Genomic DNA, 17,001 nt, shown 5'->3' with positions numbered 1-17,001 from the left:
CTAAGCACTGCCACTTTGTTTATTTGTCCACAAATATTGCACATTGCACTGTCACTTTGTTCATGCGTCCATGAATGTCATATCGCACAACTGTTAACATAGGTTATCATTTACAGTGCATAGTCACAGGTTTATTCACTGGAGGGGCCGTGCACCACTGCATTGCCAACTGCATAGTATTTATGCAATTTACTTCTTTTGTATTGCACCTTTATATGTATTGTTGTTTTAGTATATTATATTATTTATCTTTACTTTCTATTTATGCGTCTGTAAATGCTGTAAGACAATACTTTGCTAGGTGGGTTGGAGAGGAATGACCCATATATTTCTTGTCATATGTAGTTGCGCTGCTTTTTGTATATGACTGTGTCTGTCATGACTGACCATCCATCTTTAGTTTAGTCATTTACTCATAATGGAAATAAGGTAGTATTAGTTATTCTTTATTACTTACTAACATCACCATGGTACGTTAACATGCTTTTACTAAACAGGCTTTTGTACGGTTACAATCATTTTTATTGTTCATTGTCGAAATGCCGCTTGCGAGAGGACGCATATCGACTCTGGACTCTAGACTTACCTGTACTGACTCGGGACTTGAGATTTACTTCTCATCTCCAAGTCAGCGACTTGTTCCCACCTCTAGAAACTAGAGGAGTAAACACAACAAAAGACATTTTTCTCGTATGGCTTATTCTGTGATGGAAACACTGCTGGAAAATAAAAGCTGACATTCTGTGTTTTAGTCTGAAGCTCATTTCTTCATCTAGAATAAATATTTTATGAATACATAACAAAAATAACCCATTTCACTGCATTGTTCCAATACATTTGCGTCTCACTGTATATAGTAATTTTACAAACTGCACCTTCACGTTATCTATACTTGAAGCTTGTTTTGTCGACGATGTGGTGCAAATCTTGTTTTTATGTAACTAAAATAAAATTTAAAGGTAGATAAAACGCAGCTGTTGCAGATCTGTCTAAAATATTTTATTTATTATAAGCTATGTTTATACAGTTATGATACATCAAGGCTGTGAAAATTTCTAATAGTGTTAACTGTTCATGCTTTTTAGTTTTGGTGTAGATACACAAATCAACTAGAGAACAATATGATATTGTATAAGTTTATTCAGGGAATATAATCCAACCAACATGAAGAAAAAGACAAATTTCATATCAGTAAAATCAACATATAAGCTTACATTACAATTCTTAAAGGTACGAAAAGGAAATTCCTTACGCATTTTAGAGCAGAGTGACAGTTACAAGCTGAAACCAATAAACCTTTACATTACAAAAATATTTAACTGTGCATCAGAGAAATACATTTAATTAGAACAATTAGAACAGACATTTAGAATAATCATTAGAAGAATAATATATTTAAAAAAAGAGGTGTGCTTAATGAAGTCACCGGTCGATGTGTGTGTGTGTGTGTGTGTGTGTGTGTGTGTGTGTGTGTGTGTGTGCATATAATCATTGCTTTTGAACCAAAACCTTGACATGGAGACATTTTTATATATATTGTTATACATTCTTTGATCTCACTAGCTGTCTTTTACATTGTATCAACATTTACTGAACTCATTAAGTTCAGAATGTTTTTTTTTCTATTTTGGAGATGCAAGGTTTTGTTCTGATACTATATGTGTATATATATATATGTGTGTGTGTGTGTTAATATATATACAACCCCAATTTCCAAAAATTTGGGACGTTTTGTAAAATGGAAATAAATGTGAATAAAAACTGATTGCAATGATTTGCAAATCTCACAGACCCAAATTTTCTTCACAATAGAACATAGAACACATATCAGATGTTGAAAGTGAGACATTTTACCATCTCATGAAAAACATTAACTCATTTAGAACTTGATGGCAGCAACGCATCTCAAACAAGTTGGGACAGGGCCGTGGCCGTGCGTAGCATCCCCACTTCTTTTAACAACAGTCTGTAAACATCTGGAAGTAAACAGACCAATTCCTGGAGTTTTGGGAGAGGAATGTTGTCCCATTTTTGTCTGATGTAGGATTCTAGCTGCTCAACACTCCTGGGTCTTCTTTGGGTCTTCTTTAGCACCTTCACTCTTCTTATGCAAAGCCATGCTGTTGTGATGATGCAGTATGTGGTTTAGCATTGTCCTGCTGAAACATGCAAGGCCTTTCCTGAAAGAGACGCTCTCTAGATGGAAGCATATGTTGTTCTAAAACCCCTACATACTGTTCAGCATTGATAGAGCCTTTCCAGATGTGTAAGCTGCCCACACCATAGGCACTAATGCAACCCAAGACCATCAGAGATGCAGGCTTTTGAACTGAGTGCTGATAACAAGCTGGACGGTCCCTCTCCTCTTGAGTCCTCAGGACATGCCGTCCGTGGTTTCCAAAAAGAATTTCAAATTTTGATTCACCACAGAACAGTTTTCCATTTTGCCTCAGTCCATTTTAAGTGAGCTTTGGCCCAGAGAAGACGGTGGCGTTTCTGAATTGTGTTGACATATGGCTTCTTCTTTGCATGATACAGGTTTAACTTGCGTTTGGATTGTACAGCGAACTGTGTTCACAGACAGTGATTTCTGGAAGTGTTTCTGAGCCCATGCAGTGATTTCCAGTACAGAATCATGCCTGTTTTTATGCCTGAGGGCCCAAAGATCACAGGCACCGAGTACTGACCATCGGCCTTGTCGCTTGTGTATTTGTTCCACAATTTTAGAACACAGTTTTTCACAGGTTGGTGAACCTTTGTCCATCTTTGCTTCTGAGAGACTCTGCCTCTCTAAAATGCTCTTTTAATACTCAGTCATGTGAGATAGTTGCAAATTCCTCCTCCAGCCGTTTTTTTTTATTAGTACCACTTACTTGTCCAGCTGTTTGTTGCCCCGTCCAACTTTTTTGAGATGTGTTGCTGCCATCAAGTTCTAAATGAGTTAATATAATTTGTGAAATGGTAAAATGTTTCACTTTCAACTTCTGATATGTGTTCTATGTTCTATTGTGCAAATAATTGCATTCTGTTTTTATTTACATTTATTTACGATTTACAGTGTCCCCTATATATATATATATATATATATATATATACACACACACACATAGATTTGTAATCTCTTTCTTGCTTCACTATTTTCTCCTGATTTATCTCAGCATGTTCTCATCACTGTAATCCTGCCTCTCTCAGCACCTTTCTTGCTTCATCTGCTAACTCTTTCAGGCCTTTTTGAAGCAGATCATGTGTCGTAGTGAAAGAGATGGCTGCTGCTGCGACGCTTCCTGCAACAGGAATCAAACTACACAGAAACTCTCCTATTGCAGACGTTCCCATTCTGAGTGCTGATGCTTCTGCAAGTTCCTTTAATAGTGGAGACTTTTCCAGGGTCTTCAAATGTGGCTTATTCACTCGTTCTGAGAGCTTTTCTAGTGATTTATCATCAAGCCCAAAGGCGTGGTAGCACGTGGTAAAGAAAGACCCCACGATAGCCATATCACATGCGAATGACAGACCCGGCACTGGGGCTGCTGCAATTCCAGCAGAGAGAACAGCTGCAGCCCAGATTGCTTTCTCAAATATTTTCACTTTTTTCTCCAGAATAGCCACAGAACTGACCGGCACTGACAGCAGCAGAGCGTCTTGCTTATGTTGTGGGAGCTCTGAATTTAGAGTTTTAACAAGCTCCTCAAAATCAAATGCATAAAGATCCCTGGAATTTATGAGGAAAACTTTGGGATTTCCAACATCCTTTAGGTTTTCCTCACAGTCTCTTCTGATTTTCAAGAGAGTTTCCTCTTCATTTATACTTTCGTCACTTGCAATATCAATATCTATCTTCGATCTAATGAAGTAAAACTGCTTTTTCCTTTTTTTGATCTTTTTGGCGAGCATGAGGTCATTCTCCTTGAATCTACTTGATGAGATGATAAGGAAGAAGTCATACTTGTCAAACTTCATTTCCTTGATGTACGTCTTTGCTTTGAAGTTTGGGCTTCCGATTCCTGGCAGGTCCCAAAATACCACATTAGGCATTGTGGGATGTGTGTAAGGGGTTGGTTCAGTGGTGGTCTCAGTAACTCCAGCTTTAGCTGCTCCTTCATCCTTAACATTCAGATTTCTAAATTCATTGATAAAGGTTGACTTTCCTGTCCCTGATTCTCCAGTTACGGCTACATTGAGTGAGATATTAAACAGACTGTCAATCTGCTTTTGTGCTTTTTTAGTTGCTCTTTGTAAAGTGGGCTCTTCTGATGCCTGTATGGCTGCACTTTCATCAGAACTTCGGCTGGTCATTGTCACGATGTGGACACGGCAGGATGTCTTTGATTTCAGAAAATATTTTAGTGCCACAGTCAGCGTAGAGGAGCTCCAAATGCTGCCAAAAAGGAAAATGAACATTAAGAATGTCAGTGGTGGTAGATGATTTTTTTTTTTTTTCTAAAGATGCCTCACGCATTGCAGTGCGGCTTACACAAGCATAACTATATCTGACCAACTGTGCTCATTAAAATTAAGAATTATTCATTGTTATTATTTATTACTTGTTGTTTAATACTGTATCCACACTGTAAAAAATACCATAAAATTTACAGTAATTTACTGGCAGCAGAGTTGATAGTAAAGTACTGTGTATTCACAGTAAATATTTCACAGTATTTTACTGTACATTTATAGTACTTTACTGGAAACTCTGCTGCCAGTAAATTGCATTTTCTGTTATATTCCTGTAAATCAATGCGCTGCTCTAAACGACCAAGCCTTTACAGTATTATCCTGTAAAATAACATAAGTATTTTACTGTACAATGAACACTGTAAATTTACATAAATTTCTTACAGTGCAGTGTTGTTATGTGGGAAATTATGGTCACATAGGGTTGGGTAGCATTACGTATTCAACATACAATACAAAAAAAACGTAACTTGATTCCATTACAGTAAAAATGATAAAAGGATACATTTTAATGATAAATGTTACACAAATCTTGGAGATCTGAAGAGGTTTTAGAGTTTTGGGAGGACTGGTTGATTACTTGAAGTAAATGACTTCAGCCAATCAACAAAACTTATAGTAAGAATTTTATTTTTATTGGCAAAACAAAAATCTGCAGCGTTCTTCTGAAGATATTTGAATCAGGTGTTTAACCTTGTTTTCAAAATCACCAGATTCTACAGCAGCAAACTGAGCCCCTTAAGTGCCGTTGCAAAGAGAAAAATTGCAACCACATTGCTTTATCTCGCAAAAGTTTTGCATTCCCTTGCAAAATCCACTGCATTTGCAAAGGAACTCTTTGAATTATTGCAAATGTGCGCAAAACTATTAGATTGCAAATTTTTTTTTATAGAATGCAAATTTTGATTTTGCGCGAGGAAATTGATTTTTTTAACATGGTTCTTTAGGGCCTTCGTAGCAAAGTGATCTGATTTGGAAGTGAACTCTTTAATTCTTGTTTGTTGCTCTATAAAAGTACAGTTTGGCTTGCTTTTTGTTACCTTGCCAGATTTTAATGCTGATATTTCTTCTACAAAGTTTCTGTGGGCTACTGTAACCACTGAGCTGATTTAGGGACCATCTACAAATTACAATCATCAAAGTGCAAGCAACTGAAATTTTGGGAATTAGTTCAGGCCTTCAAGCAGATGCTGCTCTGTTTAATGCTGCTCTGTTTATCAGTAAATGCTTCCTTGTCCGTGTACTTTATTTGTATACATCTTAGCTCTCCCCACACTCATCTCTAGATCATAGCCTTTTGTGGGAACGTAACACTTAGAACTTTTAGTTCCAGTGTACCAGCATTTTTTCATTTTCTAGTTAAAATTACTCAGATTTTCTCCTGGGGTGCTGAGCTGAGCTGAATATATATATATATATATATATATATATATATATATATATATATATGTATAAAATGGCATGCTGTTTAGGAAATTATTTATATATATAACGACTGAAATATATGGAATGAAACCTGAGAAAATGGAATGAAAGTCTGAATATATGGAATGAAACCTGACGTCATCAAGGCACTAGCGCCATCTTGTGTTTTGGAAGAGTGAGCAGTGCGACGCTATGACTAAGTCAGCATGAGATCTGTGGCAGTGATCCTGAATAGTGAAGAGATAATTGACACCCTGGTGAACGCATGTACAGGCCAAAATAATACAGGTAACCATATTTAATACTGTTTTACCAATGAACATCATCCACTGTTTCACTGTGGAAGAGTGCAGTGAACCTCACAGGCCAGGCAATTATCGTTAATTAGGCAAACGTTAATGCGGAAAAAGAAACCTACCTTCCACCTCACAGGAGCATCCGCAACAATCCCAACCCACAATCTTCGCCTGTTCACTTGAAAAGCCCCAAGGCTGTGCAGTGGGGTAGGGATAGCTAGCATATATATTACAACCGTAGATGGGTGCTATGTTAGGTACCCCCCACTGTCACCCCCGGAACACATCTAAAGTGGAACCCCAAAACTATACTCCATCCCTACAACCCCTCTTCCGACCCAGGAAGGTGACATTACAGCACTCTAGGCTGCTCGTGGGCTGCTCCTGTGAGGTGGAAGGGGTGTTTCTTTCTAGTATTATTTTGGCTCGTACATCCGTTCACCAGGGTGTTAATAACCTCCTCATCTGTACGGGATAATGTCACATATCGAAAAAACAAGATGGCGCAAGTGCCTTGATGACATCACATGATGTTCATTTCATATTCTCATTTTTTATTCCATATTTCGTTCCATATATTCAGATTTTTCAGTCATTATATATATAATTTATATTATGTATAATATATAATTTCTCTATATAGATATACACACAGTATGTGATAAAATATATATTCGATTCACATTTTTTTATGTATAAATATGTATATATATATACACAAATATGTGTGTGTGTGTGTGTGTGTGTGTGTGCAGTGCAGTTTGCCTGTCTTGTTGAAGGTATTGTTCCTGTTTTATTTTATGATATGACCCAAAAAGCAAAATCCAAAAGGAACAGAAAGTAATCAGATTACGTTACTTTAATATAGTAATCCTTTGGATTAGGTTACAGTTACTTTCTTAACAGGTAATCTGTACTGTAAAGTAACCCTCCCAACCCTGGTGTCAAAAAGCCTTCATCTTAAGGTTCTTTGCTTCAGACTTGCCTTCTCTCGCTCCTGCTCTGCCCTGCCTTATCTCTTTCATCATGTTTTGCACTGTGTTCACTGCATCGCTAGAACATTTTGTTTCATTAGGGCATTTGCGTGCGCTCACAGTTGTTAGCTATGACTCCACATCGCTCAATTTCAGGTATTTTCTTATTTTCTTTTTCTTTTGCCTTAACTTTCTGTTTCATGTTCTCTATCTACACGTTTAACCCCTTCTAGCTGTTATGAACGCAGTTCCTACAAAAAATGTAATGTACATACTCATGCACTTACGTCCAGCTGCCTCCAGGTCCTGTGTGTTCGTCAGTTCATAAAGACGTAACTGTTGTCCAGCGCTGTGAACATCAACAGCTCAATAAATGGGCTACAATAGAAAAGACAGTCAAACTGCAAAATCAGTCAAATTCACATAGAAATATCTACTCTTTTTAAGAGGTATATCAGACCAATATCTTCTGCTTTCACATCGAGTTCAGCATCATCAAGTAAATAATGATTAAAAATAAGAATTATTACTCACATAGAAATACAGCAGCCCATTACAGTCTCAGTAATGAGAATTCTTATTTTAATAAACGAGTTATTTTTATGTCGTTTTTCTGCAGTGTGACAAAAATCGTGATGTTGATTTACCGTCAAAACGAGATGCACACTCCTCAGCAGCCTGTAGGGTTTGAAACAGGAAACTGAAATGTGGGGGTAAAATATGGTGGTCAAACGGGTGTGGCTACAAAGTAGGTCTGGTCCTTTAACTGTTGATCAGAAACGGAAATGGCATAGAGTTAATTATATTAATGAATTATGAATTAAATATTGAATTATATTAATAGTATAAGTATTAGTAAAGAACTTTAGTTTAGTCTTGTTATTAGCTGCAAGCATTGCATTGTACAAAGTTAACCTACTAAAACCCTGACAGGTTCAACATTGTTTCAAATAATGAGCCTTTCAATACAGAAAAACCTTCAGTCTGAAAGACAGAACTGAAGCACTATACTGAGTGTTTATCGTATTTAAAAGAAAGAGGCAAAAGAATTTGAAATGGTTGGTTAGTCTGTAGTTTGTATAACAAGTATGCTAGCTAACGAGCTTAACTAAAATAGCTGAAAATATTAAAAATTAGATTTCAACTAGGACTTCTTATTGTTTTTGACTTAATCTCAAAAAGATTAGATTATACACTTTGGATGTGATTGGCACTTAATATTTCTACTTACTGTTTATTTTTTTTATAAAATAACTTTTTATCCTCATACATTACACATCAGTAATAACTGGGCAATGATATGGGCTATAAAATCACTTGCTAATTTTTTAGTTTTAATAAATAATAAGTAAGTGATTGTAGTTGTAACAAATCAGCACTGAAATGTTAAAATAATGTTAACAATTTGTACTGACCTAAAAATCACTGATAAATGAAATTAATTTTCCAGCCCTTTAGCCTGTTTTGGAGATCCCTGAGTTCAGCCTTAAATATTAAGATCTTTAAATAAACTAAACTATCTGACATTTATTAATTATATTATATATGTACAAACATACATGTTTAAGGAAGGAACAGAAATCTTCATTTTCATAATAATTGAAAATGGGGTTTAATCATGGGGTGTAGAAAGGGGTTTAATCAACTGTGTGTCTCACTAATAATTCATTGCTGATCAGAACAGGGGACAGAAAACAGAATAAAACCAGAACAAACTACATTGGAGTAAATTTCCTGATTGAATATACTGTGAATGTAATTAATGTAAATAGAAATAATTTCATTTTAATATATTCTAGAAACTTCTTTCAACCCCTATTCACACTCACTCTGTGCAGAATGAGGGTTTTGCTCGCTCTCACCACTCTTGTGGTCGTGGCTGGTGCAGCCAGTGTCTCTCTGGAGGATCTGGAGTTCCACGCCTGGAAACTGAAGTTTGGTGAGTATATACAAGTGTGTGTTGATCTCATTACACATATTTTTACTATAAGGTTTCTTAAAGAGGTGTTCTTTTCATTAAAATTCTCCAAACATACATTTGCTCATTGTGGCCAAAAAGTTTTGAGTATTTTAAGCCCGTAAAAGGTTTGAACAACTCAATTTAAATGATATATTGATGATTTTCTAAGTGAAAATAACACATCCTCTACAGAGAACACATTTTAATACACAATTACTGTTTACTTACTGTTGCTTCAATTAAAAAATTGGAGTAAGACTATCATATAATAACAATTAATAATATTTTTAGACTCTATATTTTATTTTATACTTTATAAAATATTTATATTATATACTTATAATATATATTTAATATGGTCTCTGTCTTGACTCAAATTTGACTACTATGAAGTCTCGAACTCTTGACTACAACACTAGTATTTTGTCTGCTAATTTGGTACTTATGATGCTCTTTCCTTACTAGCTAAATGAGCTGTGTCAAAATGTCAAAGCAAACATTTACTTCTATGATTAAAGTGATCAAAGGTAAGACGCTATCACATTGTGGAGAATAGCATGTTTGGAAATTGTAAATTCCTCTTTGGTCTACCCACTTTTTTTACAGGCTTACCCATTTTTTTCTGACTAAACTAAAACTATATATTTTAGCATGGATATCATTTTTTTAGAGTTCATAGTGGCAAAAGATGAAACATTCATTTGTGAAGTGGCCATAAAAATTTAATCGAAATGGTGACCATATGAATGCAAAGTTAGTTTATCTCAGTATATGTCATCCAACGTGATTGAGCTGAGACAAACATTTTATAATGTCATCAACTGAACAGAAACAGTAAGTTCCAGTGTGAGCTTAATGTGGTTTCAAAAAGTTGTTGAAATCTTCTGGCTTGAAGAATTTTAAGCACATATATACATTTTCTGTACTTATAATGGTGTTTTATTGCAGTTTTGTGGTAATAGCCATCAACCATTTCATAGCACTTTTCTGAAATAGCAGTGATAAACTATGTAAGTCAAGGTATACATCTTGGTTGTGAGGTGCAGATATAGCAATGCCCCCACTGAGCTGAAACAGTACACATAAACCCTGGGAGATTTAGGAATAATGCTTTGTATGTTGAGGAATAAATCAGTTCAATATCGCTAGAACCACGTGACTGCCTCACTGGTCCCATTTAATATATTTAAAGTTACTAAATTAGACTGGAATTTATTTTTTTATGTTCTGAAGTCTTAGAAGTATGTTTTTAAGTATATGTATCTGTTTCCTCACAGGTAAGAGTTATGGTTCAGTGGAAGAAGAGTCTCGGCGTAAGATGATCTGGCTGGACAATCACAAGCTTGTCCAGGAGCACAACATGCTGGCTGACCAGGGCATTAAAAGCTACAGACTCGGCCTAAACCACTTTGCAGACATGGTGAGAACTCCCATACACACAAGCCCACTCAAAATATTTGTATTTATTTATACAATTTAATAAACTGTAGCTATTTGTAACTGTTATGTATTATGCACGTTCAAGTAATTACTGTTGACATTTGCTAAGGTCATTAAATCTCCCACCGTCTCCCTCTCCAACAGGACGACAAGGAGTTCCAGGCCAGGTACAGCAGCTGCCTGAGATCCTTCAATATGACCAAGGCCCACAGTGCACCTGCACAAATCAGACCAGCAGGGGGTGCTGATCTACCAAATTATGTAGATTGGAGGAGTATGGGCTACGTGACTGAAGTTAAAAACCAACAACACCTTAACTCCTGCTGGGCCTTCAGCGCGGTGAGTTACAGAGGCACAGACACAGAAAAACAAATGGATGGAAAGATAACTTACGAAAAACCTGAAATAAGACTGCTGACCCTGGGCAGGGTTTTGTAAGCTTGTAATTACTGACATTTGCCCAGTTCATGTGTTAGTGATGCTATTGCAGTTTAAGAGTGATGCTAGTTCAAATCTGTGGTGAAATCATTGTAACGCATGGCTTTAAGTAGCTTATTGCTTTTTAAAAATGGCAACAAACAAAATAATATATACTATAATAAAATACAACATAATAAAATAAAAAAATCAATAATAAATAATTTAGATTAAAGGATTTTATGGACAGTGGTAACTATTTCATGTTTTTTAATAGCTTGGTTCTTTTGGAGCATTTTACCATGGCTTCAAATGTGGCTCAGCCAGTCACATCTATTGTACAACAAATATGCATCATTTAACAACACTACCCATAATTCAGTAGCCACGTTTACATGCAACCTAATAATCTGTTAATAATCGGACTAATAATCTGACTAATCTGACTAATAGCTCACAATAGTTCCAATTTATGTGTCTCAGAACACAAAATCTTTCTCTCTGCCTTCTTTAATAAGTACACGTGATGCACATTTTCCTGAGTCTGACATCGTTTTAAAGTAATTAAAAACACAAGCAAGTAAACGGAGATTTAGAGTAGAGTGAGTTAGAGTGAGCATATAAACACCTCAGTCTGAATGTATAATCAGAATGCATTTAATGAAACTGGCAAAAATTTTGCATCTAAACACAACCATTGTTATATTGGTGGAGTCTAAAGAAAACTAATCAGTGTGTCAAGAGTCGCCACTATCGGGGAAATGCATAGTACAACCCTGGGGACCATTCAGCTCTAGCTGTTCTAGAAAGGTCATATTAGGCCAAGAGTGGCTCTGTGGTCAGAAACCAACCACTGTTGAAGGGCTAGAAAGAGAAACACAAGATTTGGATCAAAAAATGGGCTACATTCTCTAGCAGTTACACACAATTTAGAAAGTTGTTTTGCCAGCTTTTAGTTATTTTTTTAATTATGTGTCTGCATGCATACCTCTCTCTCAGACAGGGGCGCTAGAGGGTCAGATGTTTCGGAAGAGGAGAAGGCTGGTACCCCTGAGCGAGCAACAGTTGGTCGACTGCTCTCAGGATTTTGGAAACAGTGGCTATAATGGTGGTTGGCCACACAAGGCCTTTGAGTATGTCATGTACAGAGGAGGCCTGCAGGCAGAGTACACCTATCCATACGAGGCCGAGGTGACACTAATGACAAGTGGAGCTTCTGAGATGGACAATTTTCCCCTGATCACAAATGTAGTTTTTTAGCCAACTGATTGGTGTCTGAAGTTTGGTTCTTTAATTTTGCTACTGTAGCTAACAGGAAATAATACTAATTGCATGCAAGTCATCACACACTAGCATCACAAATATTCAAAAGTACGTCAGCATAGCTAAAACAGTAGCAGCACCTTGAAGCAGCATTTGAAAGCATGAATTTTTGAATTATTCATCATTATTCATAATTATTCATTTTTCAGCATTAGGGAAAATAAACATTTATTTAACAAAAAATTAACACAGAAGCCACAACAAACTATTTAGTGTCTATTTCATGCTGTAAAATACTTATACTCACTGTCACTGTTTTTCCACACTACCAAAGTTGGTTGCACATTCTTCTTTTCATGGTCTAAGTAATCCCAGCCACATTCAGTGATAATAAGGTCTGGACTCTAGAGTGGTCAGTTCATTGTTGAGAACACCAGCAGCTTTTTTTGACTTGTCAAGAAACAACCACTGTAGCTTTGTAGCTCTGTAGCTCCAATGCAAAACTAAAGAAGCAAAGCATATCTTGGCTACATTTGGGTAGGGGGTGTTAACATTTTTTTACTAAACGTTCACTTTCAACTTTGAACCTGGAAGATAGTCATCCATCAACTCATCCTGATTGTTTTCATCTCACTTCAGGTTGGGTGGTGCCGGTTTAATCCGCAATATGTTATGGCTACCTGCAGAAGCTACATATTATTGCCCAAAGGAGATGAGAAGAGTCTGCAGTACGCCGTAGCCACAATCGGACCTATTTCTGTAGGCATAGGCACTTGCAGACCCTCCTTCAGGTTCTATGAGTCAGGTAACCCTCAGAAACAAACCTTCACTCATCATCAGGGGGTAAACTGGGATTATGGAGGACCTGTTTTTTCCACAGGTGTCAACAATATAGGAACAATTTTGTTCAGTGCATGTGGTATTACATGAAGTTCTCAGTGTGATTTCATGAAAATGTGATCAATAGCCAAAAATGAATAACCAATCTTTTTCTGCTTTCATGACTTAATTAATTTTTGTCTTTTCTGTTTTAATTAATTTGCCTGCGGTTTTAATATTTATTGCTCGTTAATTTCGAAATCAAAATTTTATCAAAATATCTTCTCATTATTTTCTGACGAAGCTGAAAGTCACATTGTCTTTAAATTAGGAAAATGAGCTGTTCTGAACAATGATGCACCCCATCAAGAACCCTTCCTGTTTTTTTATCTTTCTCCCTCTCCCTGTTTTGCATATCTTCATAATAAAATATTGCAGATCCACAAAATGTAATATAAGATAAGGAGAACATTAGGAAACACATGAAGCAAAAACGTTTTGTAACACCCATGTGAAAAATGCAATTGTTCCCTAAATTTAATAACTGCTTCTGCCTCCTTTAGCAGCCAAACTGGTATTTTGCTGGAGTCCCAGAGCTTCAGAAATATCTTTCTTTACAAACCTTTCCAGACTGATATATTTCACTAAGTTTCTTTCTCATCTCCTCTGGAATTTGAGATCTTTTAGCCTAATTCACATTGCTGGAGATGTTCTACTTTAAGTGGTGTGTAGATTCTGCAGGGCTGGCAGTAATCAAGCCTGGATGTGTCGAATGAACTTCATCCCAGTCATCAACTAAATTTGATTGGTAGATTGTGTGTGTTAGACTTATAATAAGATTCAATAAAGAACTGTACTTAGTGCTGGTCAGAAGTGGAAGTGTACGCATCAAATTAAGTAAAACTGCAGTGTTCACTTCTCTGACCCTTAGCACCTTGTCAAAAGCTGCCCAGAAAAACAGTCCTACTTTAACCATCACCATGAGCTGTCTTTACTGAGGCACACGTCTGGATGCCGGGATACAGGAGCGAATTTGACACTGTTGCTGGGAGTTGAGTCTGAGACTCTATGTGTTATCCCAGTGACTCGGTTTACTCTTGTTCACTGTCTTAGCTTTACTGATTAATTGATTAACAGAGTAATTTAATGATGGGTTAATGGTTGAATGTTTTAATTGCAGGTGTGTATGATGAGCCTAACTGCAGCAGCACTGAGCTGAATCATGCTGTCCTTGTTGTTGGTTACGGCACTGACAGTTCCAAACAGGACTACTGGCTGGTCAAGAACAGGTAGACGAACAAGACATTGAAACAACAGAACATCAAACAGACAATTGCTGATAACAGTTAACATAGAAAGAGTGAATACAAGCCCAGTGCTGTCAGGGACTCAGAAGCAGTGTTCATATCATCAACAACAGTACACGTTAGTGCTTAATTCACTAGGTTAACTAACCTGGGAGCTCCGGTCAGGACCAAGAGCTATCCCATACAGCCCAAGGCCTCGGACATATATACTGACTGAACACTAACACTAATAACTACTTTAATTCTAAGTTCTCAAAAAGTATTAAAAAGGAAAAAAAGGACCTCAGATGACGAGTTCTTGTGGAAAGAGGAAAAAGGTTCTCCGGAGACTCCAAATGCAAAAGTGTTCAGTGTTTCTGAACAATGCTATTTATATCCTTTAGCTGGGGTCATATGATGTCACCCCACCTTTTTTTTTATCAGTTTTGGTGTTCCATTAGTCTCCATTAGATTTAAAACCTCTACATTACTCAGCTTTAGCTTACTTTAGCCTCTCCACCCTAACGTCCCACCTGCCAGCGCCTAACCCTCTATCTATCTTCCATTCCTCTCTGGCCTGCAATTGCAGAACATGTACTTCTCTCTCCTTTTGCTCAGCCCCTGGCTGCTTAAATCTCTGCCCGATTTGCGCCATTACTCCTCCTCTTGGAATTCAACCTACGAAGGCCTGATAACACACATCTCCTCTACATATGCTGCCATCCGGACAATGTCTTTTTCAGGGAAGGCCTTGATTATTTCAGCAAGACAATGTCAAACCACACTCTGCACGTATTACAGCAGCATGGCTCTGTATCAAAAGAGTCCAGGTGCTAACATGACCTGCCTGCAGTCCAGACCTGTCGCCTACTGACAACATTTGGCACATTAAGAAATGAAAAATATGACAAAGGAGACCCCAAAATGCTGAGCAGCCGAAATCCTATATCAAACAAGAATGAGAAAACATTTCACTTTCAAAACTACAGCAATTGGTCTTCTCAGTTCCCAAACACTTACAGAGTGTTGTTAAAAGAAGAGGTGATGAAACACAGTGGTAAACATGTCCCCGTCCCAACTTTTGTGGAATGTATTGTTGGCATCAAATTCAAAATGGGCATATATTTTTCAAAAAACAATTTAATTTCTGACTTTCAACATTTGATATGTTGTCTTTTCTTAAAAATATGGTTTACATGATTTGCATATCACTGCATTCTATTTTTATTTACATTCCGCACAGTGTCTCAACTTTTTTGGAAATGGGGTTGTAAATAAAGAGCTCGGTTCATTTTTTTTTTTGTTGTTAGGTTACAGTTTTCATTGACTAAAATCCTATCGTCATTGACTGAAACTACTAACAGTTAGACTATAAATTATAAATCTATTTAATTATTACCGTAAAAGTAAAAATGTTATAATTCAAAATAGGCAAACATATAAAACAGATTAAAACAAGACAAAAACAGACAAAAATGAACACTGCTCAGGAGGGTGAAGTGCTTTTATCACAAAACCAAAATGAGACTTCAACTCAGACAATTGCTCTGAATATCCAACACTGACAGTAATTTATTTTGCAGCTATGGTGTTGAGTGGGGTCAAGGAGGCTACTTCAAAATAGCCAGGAACAAGAATAACCAGTGTGGTATTGGCTTATATGCTGTCTACCCTGAGGTTTAAAGGTATAACTTCATTACATTGGTTCCAGTACCCATCCACAGAGATCTACACTGCGGAGTTCAGTTCCAGCTGCACTTTTCAGACGGTCATTTAAACTGAGCGCATAGAAGTTGCTCCTGGAGTTTTTCAGGTTACTGTACAAGGTTTTGTCACATGAAATGTCTGAACTACAATTAATTTTTATAAATTTTTAACAATTTGACTTATAGACATCTGCAAAACCACATCATTGTTTAAGGGTTTGCTATTAAATATCACTATTTGTGGAACTGCATGTTCCTAATGACCTACAACAACCAAAAATCTGAGAACCTCTCCATTAGAAAGTTCACTTCATTTGTAATCAGTCTAAGACTGGTTGTGTGTGATTCCAGTTGAAACTGAACTCTACAGGTCTCTAGAATTAATACTGAACTACATCAATGAATATAATGTATCTCTATTTATAAAACAATATTAAGGATGCAGCAGTTCATGTGAGTCAATCATCAATCCTGTTAAACTTTGTTTTTCTACAGATGGGAGAGAGACAGAACCTGAAAACCCTGCGGGGGAGGTTACAGACTGATCAGATCATCATTTACTTAGCGATGCAGCAAAATTCCTGTGGTTTTAGCTTTAGTTAAACCACTACAGTGCTTCAGTCCTTTCTATAAAATAAGCATTGTCTGTGTGTGAAATATTACTGTTTCTTACTGCTAAAAATATCTAATAAACTCTCAGCATTCACAAAATTTACATCAAGTGTAATGACTTTGATTATTGCTATGATTACAGTGACTAAAACATTTTTAGTTTATGAGCAGTGAAGTCCTGATTGATCAGACTTTTATCCCTACATTACATTATTAGAACATTTATGTCCAGCTGTCATAATCTGGGTGATAATAATAGAATTGATAGATAAACATTCAACTTCAGTACAACCAGATACAGTTTGAGGGGAGCCCGCCACTTCCTATTTCTCCCATTACACCAAAAAA

The 17,001-nt window shown here is 36.6% G+C and overlaps 2 protein-coding genes across 2 annotated transcripts; one reads left to right on the top strand and one right to left on the bottom strand.

The window, feature by feature from the left end:
• Positions 1-3,168: 3,168 nt before the first annotated feature.
• Positions 3,169-4,296, bottom strand: LOC118820612 (interferon-inducible GTPase 5-like). Its single transcript, XM_036588991.1, has one exon. The coding sequence runs from the start codon at positions 4,294-4,296 to the stop codon at positions 3,169-3,171; it is 1,128 nt and encodes a 375-aa protein (XP_036444884.1).
• A 4,693-nt stretch (positions 4,297-8,989) lies between these two features.
• Positions 8,990-16,018, top strand: LOC118819914 (cathepsin L1-like). Its single transcript, XM_036587919.1, has 7 exons — positions 8,990-9,089; positions 10,388-10,530; positions 10,695-10,889; positions 11,967-12,158; positions 12,870-13,035; positions 14,230-14,338; positions 15,919-16,018. Exons 1-7 carry the CDS (start codon positions 8,990-8,992, stop codon positions 16,016-16,018), a joined length of 1,005 nt encoding a protein of 334 aa, XP_036443812.1.
• Positions 16,019-17,001: the final 983 nt, after the last annotated feature.

The sequence above is a fragment of the Colossoma macropomum genome, unplaced genomic scaffold (genome assembly GCF_904425465.1).
Source record: "Colossoma macropomum unplaced genomic scaffold, Colossoma_macropomum, whole genome shotgun sequence".
NCBI lineage: Eukaryota > Metazoa > Chordata > Actinopteri > Characiformes > Serrasalmidae > Colossoma > Colossoma macropomum.
This window is presented reverse-complemented; position numbering and strand designations above follow the sequence as displayed.

Coding starts and splice junctions, on each gene's coding strand:
- LOC118820612 (XM_036588991.1), bottom strand. CDS start 4,296: ATGACCAGCCGAAGTTCTGATGAAAGTGCAGCCATACAGGCATCAGAA.
- LOC118819914 (XM_036587919.1), top strand. CDS start 8,990: ATGAGGGTTTTGCTCGCTCTCACCACTCTTGTGGTCGTGGCTGGTGCA. Junction 9,090..10,387: donor CGCCTGGAAACTGAAGTTTG/GTGAGTATATAC, acceptor GTTTCCTCACAG/GTAAGAGTTATGGTTCAGTG. Junction 14,339..15,918: donor TACTGGCTGGTCAAGAACAG/GTAGACGAACAA, acceptor TTTATTTTGCAG/CTATGGTGTTGAGTGGGGTC.